The sequence below is a fragment of the Rhipicephalus sanguineus genome, chromosome 3 (assembly GCF_013339695.2).
Source record: "Rhipicephalus sanguineus isolate Rsan-2018 chromosome 3, BIME_Rsan_1.4, whole genome shotgun sequence".
Classification (NCBI taxonomy): domain Eukaryota; kingdom Metazoa; phylum Arthropoda; class Arachnida; order Ixodida; family Ixodidae; genus Rhipicephalus; species Rhipicephalus sanguineus.
In genome coordinates, this window is record NC_051178.1 from 131,059,372 (window position 1) to 131,069,146 (window position 9,775).

General features: G+C 44.7%; 1 protein-coding gene across 1 annotated transcript; it reads right to left on the reverse strand.

Annotated features, from left to right (window-relative positions):
- Window positions 1-1,810: 1,810 nt before the first annotated feature.
- LOC119387144 (cAMP-dependent protein kinase catalytic subunit 3) lies at window positions 1,811-9,348 on the reverse strand (the record flags this gene model as incomplete). The annotated part of the gene is given in 3 exon segments (XM_037654453.2): window positions 1,811-6,864; window positions 8,276-8,353; window positions 9,291-9,348. Coding segments are annotated over 3 exon segments (280 nt in total), but the record flags the coding sequence as incomplete, so codon positions are not given.
- Window positions 9,349-9,775: the final 427 nt, after the last annotated feature.

Sequence of the window (9,775 nt, forward strand, 5' to 3'; positions counted from 1 at the left end):
CAGTTGCGACATTGTAAAAAAAAAAAAGGAACAAACTCAAACTAATGGCACCATAATATCCTTACGTCTACATTTCACTAACCCTGAATGCAGGTTAGTTGTTTAAGGGACACTAAAGAGAAAAACGGTTTTCATTCTATTAGTAAATTACTCTTTCACATTTCCAAAATCACCGCGCTTGCCGCGAGAGGACGCTTGGTAGGCGAGAAAACGCGCAAAAAGAAAATGCGGATGGCGACGTCACCTTGAAATTCCCGCACCACATTCCGTGACGTCATAGATTTTGACGGCGTCTACTAAGGTCTACGTAGTTCATAATCGGGTAAAAAGGAAGTAGATTGACCTCTGAGGGGGCCATAGACTTAACGCACCAAGTTACAGAAAATTTTGTTAAGCCAACGTCGCCAAAATACGGCAAATACACTTTGAAATCCGTGACGTCACACGCGGAGATTTCGGTTCGAAATTTAAAAATGGTATTTTGACTTTGATTTTCTCCTCTATCAATAAGCTATGATGGTCAAATGAACGACATTAGAATTCTAAAAGATAGCTTATCAATTTAAAGCGATTCATTGTTTCACTTTAGTGTCCCTTTAAAATGCGGGTTTATATTTTATCATTACCCCAAAATTGTTCATTTCAATGCCACTGTTTGCGACACCATCTGGACAAATGCCATTACATTTAGACGTGTGGCAGCTCCGCCGAAAGAAAAAATATCATTTAGGAACTTAATGCCTTTTCTTCCGCTGAAAGCAGTTTCCATACTGACTTTTAATTTTAGGACTTCGCTGCCCAAATCGCAGCCCCGCAACGTTACTGGGACGCCATTAAATTTCAGTGAACTTTCAGCCGCACTGCAGCGCTTTCATGCCTCAAACGTACTCAGAGCATCGATTATTTGCTTCGTTTATATCGTAATTTAATTCTTACCCGTTCTCCGCCAGTGCCGCAACTCCGTCATCTGTTGTCGAAAAGGCGCAGTAATAATAAAAAAAGAACACGTATACTTCGTATGAAGACTTGAGCCACTTGGAAGCCGGCAGCTTTCTCCGCTGGTCAACGGCCGTTGTACGTCTGTACGTTTCGTTGTACTTTAGCGTAACCACAACTCTAGGTTACTTGATCAGCTCTGCACATATTCAGAGGACCTGTCGTTTCACGATCATGATCTGGAACCAAGCACCAGTTTGTTGTACGAAGTGTATAGCATGCAAAGTTCCCGGCTAGAAAAATAAAAGATCGTAGAATAGAGTGAGGGCAACTTCACAACGTTGGTTCGGGCAACCCGTTACGAGCAAATTTAGTCGCATGCTTCAAGAAAACAAAGAAAAAGAAAAACTGACTCATGCATGTTGGTTATACGGTTACGCGGTGCTTTCAAGTTTTCCTATTTTGGCCCGACCAGGTGACATCCCCCGTTTGGAAAGAAGTTGTCGTTTAGATTCCTTTATTTGGCGTTGCCAGTACGCAGGCTGCGGTCGACTTCCTGAAAAGGAATATTCTGCGGCAAGGCATCCACATAAACATCACAACTGTCTAGACCAGAGAGGCTTGTATGAAGAAGACGCATTTCCAGACCGCCACACTTCCACACCCAATCGAGAAGAGGTTTATTGGCGGTGCGTTCCTGTGGTGACTCTACGAAGAAACACAGCGAGTCAGAACTGCAGAAAGATGCCAGCGACGAGCAGCACGAGACGGGCGAGCCGAGCAAGCCCAGCACGCCGAGCGTTGGTGATGCTGCTGACCGGAGACGCGTCTACTTCTTCACACATTGAACACATCTCCTTTTTTTTTTTTCCTGCCGCAAAGCAGGCGGCGGGGCTTTTATTTTCACAGAATCTCGTATCCTTCGAAAAGTAACAGAACAAACGACTACTTTCCACGTAAAAATGGCGTCGAAACAAATAGAAGCTCACGGCTATATGTGTATACGTTACATGCTTACACCAAATAAGTGACTGGCGCGAAGTGTATCTCTAAAAAAAAATATAACGATACAGTACACAACAGTTAGGTGCGTTGCCGACTCTTCTGCTCCTCCCGTCACTATACAGGGAGCAAAGAAAGCTCTGTACACAAAGTAGGCATCGCAGAAAGCGTTCCTTCAATCTGCGCTTGACTTCGACGACGACTTTTCTTGGGCACTGCTGTCCGGAATACAGTTACTTGGCACGACGCTCACCTTTGACAATCTAGTCGTGACCTAAAATAATATCGGATGCTTTCTCTTTTTCCACGCTTACATTATTACATCGAAAGACGTCGCGAACGAGTTGGCTTCGATATACACACACTTTGGGAGGACATTTCGCGATTTGTCGAAATCTGCATTCCAGCCCCTTCTTTTACGCTTGCTTATGCACTAAGACGTTCCCGTTGTACATATTTAATTGCAGTGGAAAGTCTCCTTCGCATACATGTTTCTACAGCTTTTAACAGTGCTCAAGATGTCAGGTTTTTTTTTTGTATCATTATTTCATTGTTATAGGACGGCAGCTTGTATTTCGTCACTTTGAAAACAGATTGTCGCCAGGATGATAAGCAGATACCAAAGGCACATTAAAAGTGAAATTTATAGCACTCATTTTTGTTCTGTCGACAGAAGGTCTCGCGGATTTCAGGGTCTGTACGCAGAGAAAGCTCTCACGCATGGTAAAATTATTCGTACGAGAAAATTTTTTTTTCAAGACTGTCGCTGGGCACATTATTAACGAAGGTAAACCGCCAATAGCGAATGACACTTACGAAGGAAAAACTTTGTTGGTACGGCCCCTGTTTCAGAATTCACTCACATAACGTATTTTTTTCTTAATCACAGTATATATATAAGAGATGCCTTGAACCAGGGCTTTTTTTTTTCTTTAGCCCTGAAGATGGCTAACTGCACTGCTTTATGTTCATGCGCCGTCTACCCTACAAGGAGGAAGAGGAGGAAGAAAAAGGCAGAAGGACCATGTCTACCCTGCAAACGTTTGATGTCATCGTGCGCCTCTTAGAAGTTTCTTAGAAACACAACAATCAACGCTTAGCAAAGCTGTTCATCAGCGTGCCGGTGAAAACGACGCCATAGGAGCAGGGCGGAAACATGCGCATGGCGACTGCCGCCTTCGCATCGACTGTAAGCCGAAAACGCTAAAAAACTAGGCCTATTATATAAAACATCGAAAGCTTCGCATCAAGGACTTGCAGTAAAGACCTAATAATCTCATCCATGATGTTCTCACCTAGCCACCCCTCACGATAACGTAACATGACTAAGTGTTTTGGCACGGCGTAAACGTGCCAGCTTAAGACGTATTTAGAACACCGGGAGTCGGAGACGCGAGCATCAACGCTATCGGCGACACCTTGCAGTTATGCCGTTCATCACCAAAGCACTAACAATGCTCACGCAATCGCCGACTTTGGTCCACATATCTCCTGGCGTTAAGGCGTCGCCTGATAGACAGTCGATCCCAATACATCCGGTATATTTTCGCAGTCACGTGGGAGGAGCCCACTGCGCGATAGTCGCGTCTCTCAGGACTATTAAGCTTGACCAACTAATCAATCGATTGTAAGCCTGACGGGTAGCACCATGGTTTCTGACTGCTACTGCATATGTCACCATCCCTCATCGACCCCCCCCCCCCTTTTCTTTCTTTTCTCTCCTTAAACTTCATTGTAGAATAGCAAACCGGAAACTTGAGGGTATGGTTTATCTCTCTCTATCTTTCTTTTCACCATTCCTTCTATCTCTTCGGATAGAACAGTACTAATACAACTCTTCCAGCCTGTAGTGCTTGATCACGGCGTCGAAAGGTGTCGCTATCAGAGCTTATATTCCTTGGTATGTCTTCCCTTGTTCCAGTATACACGTCAAAGCTGGTCAGCCTAAGCTTCGCCAATACACTATCGAATGCCTGTGTTCATGTAATTGGTTCTTCTCGCGATAGGCAGGGAAGCGCCACTTCGGTGATGATGAGAGGAGGAAAATGGCGCAACTACTTCTTTCGCCAACTGTGCCCTGCTGAAACCGAACGAAATTTAGGGGCAAATACTATATTCCTCACCTCGTTAAGGAATAATTCACAACTTAAAAGGAGCCAGAGCGCTCCATCATGATAATGGGTGGAGGTGATATGCCAGAGCATTGAGATCAACTTTACACTTGTTTGAAATATTTTAGCGTCATCTCAACTTCCTTGCTGTTCCCAAAGGTTAATTTTTGTCCCCATCGGAACAGGTGTTTTAATGATTTTTGATAAACTTGAAATTGATTGATCGATAGATGTCAATGTTGAAATTGTCGTCATGACTTTTTATGTATATTGTTCACGCTACAAAAAGGTGTCTGCGACGAAACTCGTCAACGTATTGTGTTACCAAATCAACCAATCCGACAATTAATTAATCGATCAATTAATCTATCAATTCTGCTCTAGTAGTCACCGATATTCTGTTTCTTCGTTCTTATTCTTGGGAGTAAAAAACAACCAACTCATCAGCTTTTTCGCAGTCAGCTGCTAATGTTGTTCCACGGCCAAAAATCTTGAGAAAATAGGCAAAAATATAATAGCTTCAATTCTGCCCTCATAGTTCAATGTTTTGTCATCTGTACCGCATACACACTCGTTCATTGCCAAGAGCGGGTGATGTCCTCTTGAGGTTGGCGTCTCCGGACTCGACCTTATACGTGTTCCGTTAATGTGCTCGTCATAGTCACAACTCCCGAGTGAGTGATTGTTTCTTTCAGTTGTCACGTCACACATGAGATGAAAAGGTAATTCAGTCGGGCCGTGCCGCGTGTGCCTGTTGTTAGTTGTGCCGTGTTCATTTACGTCTCGTTGTGGCGTGTCTCGCTCCGATGTGTATAAAAATAGCAGTCGGTATACCTTATATCACCCTGTTTCTATCAGTGGCACGCTACAGTGCGCTGTAAACACTGATTAGCTACGCCTACATCCGTATAAATGCTCACGGAAAGCTCGTGGAAATTTTCAGTTCACTTGGCAAATTGCTGTCGAACTAAAGTTTGATCGGTAACCGTCGCCGCATGGATACTTTCGTAAACCCGACCACATAACATGCACCACGCAAGCGCAGACCTGACGGTTTCGAAATTTCCCAGATTTGCACCGCTTTCTCTTTTTTATGTTTTGATTTTCTTGACATTCTGCATGCGACTTGTAAAAGAGTAGAAAAAAAGAACTAACATTTTGCGTCTTGTTCAACTCAAATAAATCCTTAACTATGTCAGAGATTTAACATCCGTATTAATGCCTTGTAAGAATGCCTCATGAGTTCCGCTCGTGCTAAAACAATTGGCACTATATAGTGAGCGGTACGTATAGTGTTTGGAAATTTAAAAAAAAATATATTTCATAGCATTTGTCCATCTTCTTTTTTTTTTTTTTTTTTTGCGCCTGACAGCCTGTCGTGGTCCCTTGCGATGTCTCTTATGACTGCTTAGTAGGTAAGGGACACGTCTTTCTATACACTAGTAAAAATTTTCGCAGCGTGTACCACAACCTAATCCTTCTCAGCCCACTTAAGGTTTCTGCGCTGGCTACACGAAATTAATGTTGCCGAAACTGCCTACCCCTCGAGCAGGTGGTGTTCGCAGTTGTCTAACGTAGTTAGATACTTAGGCTGTATTATAAACTGACCAGAACTTCGCTTGGGAACCGAAGTTAATGACGCGCTCATCTCTATGCACGATAAAGCCCGATGATTACATAACTCGCAAAGCGTTCGCACAACGACTACACAAAAGTCAGTCTACAACAGAGCCGCCCATTTACACATTCAGGATTATAACCCGGCTCCGAAAAACATGTAACAACGCTACAGACTAGAGCACAAAAAATCAAACCTATAGTGACTAGACTAACATGAGCATGTCAGAAGCACATTCATTTTTGACACACAGCACACTCCTCGAAGTTATTTTCGACGTCACACCGCAGTACTGTGGTCATTAAAGGAGGTAACCTTTAGCTATCAAACTTAACCGCTACAACTGTTGACAAGCCCTGCATCAGACCTTACAGCGGTCATTCACTGGTCAAGCGGGAGCATTGCCCGTACAGCTTCAACTAGGTAGTCCCCAATGTTAGTGCAAACCTCAGTGTGACCAAAGCAAGGCGGCTGCTCATGTAGCTACGTAAAGCACTTATCTGTAAACGGGTGATAACTCGAATTCGGCGCAAGAGATTTTTTTCGACACTGTGCCGGTGGTATAGCATGATAACAACGCGGTGCCGTCCTTCGTCTTAGAAGACAAGAGAGCTTATGTGAAAAGAAGAGACAGAAAACAACAAAGAACACAACACTACACATCAATGCGAGCGCGGCAAACGTTCTTCACTACGGCCACTTTCGGCTAGCGAGAGCAGCGAAGGCTTGTACACTGCAGCCACGCAAACCACAGCGTAGCCGCGACGGACAGGTAGACACCGGCGTCTCGGAGCACGGCCACAAGTTCGTGTTCAACCACTGCGACGTCGCTAACGACGTTGGACGTTGGTGTACTGGAGGGCGGCCGCCTGTTCTGTTGGCGAATGACCACGTGACGTGATCTTCTACACCCCCCGTTGAATCTTCTAAGCCGCTCTAGGTGTTCCTCTGAGTCAAGGTTTTCCTGCCGCAGCGGCGACCAGAAGGAGCTGTGAACAAGGCTCGCCCCAGCATTCCGCAACATGGGCCGGGTTGCGAGTTGGTGCCCGTTCTTCAGAAGTCGTCGAACGTGTCCGCGTCCTTTTCGCTGACCGACGAGCAGGACGAAGTGGGCCGCTTCATGAGTGCGTCCCGTTCTGGGTAGTCGTCGAAGTTGCCGGTGTCTCCGTCGTGCGACACCTTGGGCACTATGGGCGGCTGCGTTGGGGCGATGGAGGGCCGTGCGCGATCGGTGCAGGAAGTCGGGCAGCAGGCATTTTGAGAGGAGAAACCCCACGGCCACGTGCAGTTGGTTGGCAGAAGTTGGGTGTTAGACCACGTCCCGTGCAGTGAGGAAGATAGAGAGAAAGGAAGAAACGTTTGGGAGTGGAGGAGAGACAAGAAGAGACCAGAGTTAGTCCAAGAAAGTTAAACGCGCCGATATACGCTCGTCTAGCCCTTTTATTAAATGTCTACGTTTAAGCAGAGCTGACGCTACACTGTATTCGTTCCGAGAGCTGTAAGGCCATTTCAAAGTTTCAGAATGTGAAGGGGACCGTTCTCTTCGCACTATGGCCTACAGCTCCAACCATGGTAAAACGCAACCCAACTCTGTTCACACGCAGATCTATCAAGATTGTATACTTCTGGGAATTTTTAAGAGAACAGGGTTTAAACTTGGTAGTTTGAAGACATTGCATGGAAACGGCCACATTGCTCACACACTTAAGCAACAATGGCGGTAAACCTATTAAAACATTTTTCTTACGCGAATGGTTTCGTCTGCCCTTGATGACGATTCGAAATGCTCCCTGCAATTATATTTTGGAGTTTAAATTGTGGCATTTACACTGCAAATTTTGTGCCACGAAGCAGACCAGACGTGGTTTGGTAGCAATCTGATCTATAAGACGAGGATACGCGCATGCGCATCCACTATAAGCCCAGCAGCTTCATAATTAATCGCAAGCTGGTGGAAAAGTGATTCGCGGAAAACTTACGTGGTTTCGTAATAATAATAATATATGGGGTTCAACGTCCAAAAACCACGATATGATTATGAGAGACGCCGTAGTGGAAGGCTCCTGAAATTTAGACAACCTGGGGTTTTTTAACGTGCACCTAAATCTAAGTACACGGGCCTCAAACATTTTCGCCTCCATCGAAAATGCAGCCGCCGCGGCCGGGATACGATCCCGCGACCTTTGGGTCAGCAGTCGAGCGCCATAACCACTAGACCGCCGTGGCGGGGCTACGTGGTTTCGTTTAAAACTTCTCTGGTTTACTGAGGCGTCATCTAACTGAGCTCTACATCAAACGCCAAACCTTCTAGCGCTTCTTTTTTTCTTTTCTTTATATAAAGCACGGCATCGGCTCATTTGAAGGTTTCTATCAGAGAATTGTACTTTGCACTTGGACCGAGAAAAGAAACATGAAGTATCCCTGAATTTTGCTGCGTTGACTCGTAGTTCATGCGAAACTGAAATAAACGCCTTTCTTTTCTTTTAACTGACAAGAAAAATATTGTAAATTGTTCCTTCCGAAACGTCTCTGACGCTTCAACACGTAGAAACGCAAGACACTCACTGTCGTGTTCAATGCGTCACTCACTGTCGTGCTCAATGCTCACCTTGAGTTTCTTCTCGAGGACGTCGTCCCAGTTCGTTCCTCTGAACCATCTGTGCCGCTTGACGTCTTCGGCACCGTTCTGAAATGTGTTCGGGTATATACAGCCATTATTTCATCTAAGCGTATAAAAAAAGATGTCTTCGTGCAATAAGATAAGTCTGAGAAGGAATTGCGCTTGTATAGCACTATAGCACTAACAAACGCTTTTTGCTCGAGTAACTACAATTTGCAACCTGCCAACTCTTGTGCCACTATGTGCTGAAGTTGCGCAGCTACACAGGTTGAAAATTTTGCGTTTTAACCTGTCGAAAACCAAGACATGGTTTTTGAAAGACAAGCCGTAGAGGAGGCTCGGGATTAATTTTGGCCACTTGAGGTTCTTTAACGAGCATTTAAGTCTAGGTACAAGGGTGGTGTTTGCATTTCGTCCCCATATAAGTACGGCCGCCGCCACATCGGAAAAGCCTTTGGCCTGCCGGTGTCTACGTGGGCGGAGCCACCTACTCAGCCTGGGGGCTTTTGCTCTCTGGCCCTAATTTCTCTGGGCCAAAATAAAGTTCTTGCCTCGTAATGGCCGGGAATCGAACCCGCGTCTTCCAGCTTAGCAGCGCTGCACCGTAGCCACTATAGAAGCTACCACGGCGGATCTCTGCGAAGGCTGAATTATGAACAAGGCAACGTAAGCATTCGAGTTATTTTCTTGTTTGCCATCGGATCTTGAGAAATCAAGATTGCGCAAACATTCATATCTTAGAGGAGAGGAAGCCGTCTCAGCACGGTTACATACAGGCTCGCTAATGAGAGGCTCATTTTGCACTTACAGAGGGAACAAATAAGAAACGTAATTAGCGAGCTAAGCTCTTCCTGATCTAACGAACGTTTATTAATGAAAGGGAATGGAGGTTCTGCTAATTACGTGTCGGAACCTTTCACTGGAATACGAAGTGCGCTGGCCTACAGCTCTTCAACAGTGCTACGCTGCACGCGCGCAGAAACACAAAGGCGGAGAAAATTACCCTCATGCTTCCAAGTCTTCTCGTCCGGTCGTTCACCAAGAGCTTCTTTATCAGGTCCCTGAAAAAGTGTGGAGCAAATTTTAACAGCAGCTATCATCGTTTAGACTGCAAGCATTGCACTGATGCGCGTTATTATATTAAATGTTGTTTCGTGCGTAAGTTTAAGCTAATGCAGCAGGACTTGTCACAACGTTTTTCTTTATTAATTTACTACAAGGACTTACATTACTTGTGCATAAACTTTAATGTAAAAGCAATAAATTTTTATAGGATGTAAGAACTCAGGTATATAGTCTATACGGAGACTGTCTGAGTCTACGCAAGAAACAGCAGTGACACTTTTCTTTCTTTCTTTCTTTCTTTTCTTCTTCTTTTTTTCTTTATTCTTTTCCTTTCCTTTCTTATTCTCTTTCTATTCTTAGTCTTTTCTATTCTTCTTTCTTTCCTTTTTCTTATTCTTCTTATCTCTTTTCTTCTTTCTTTCT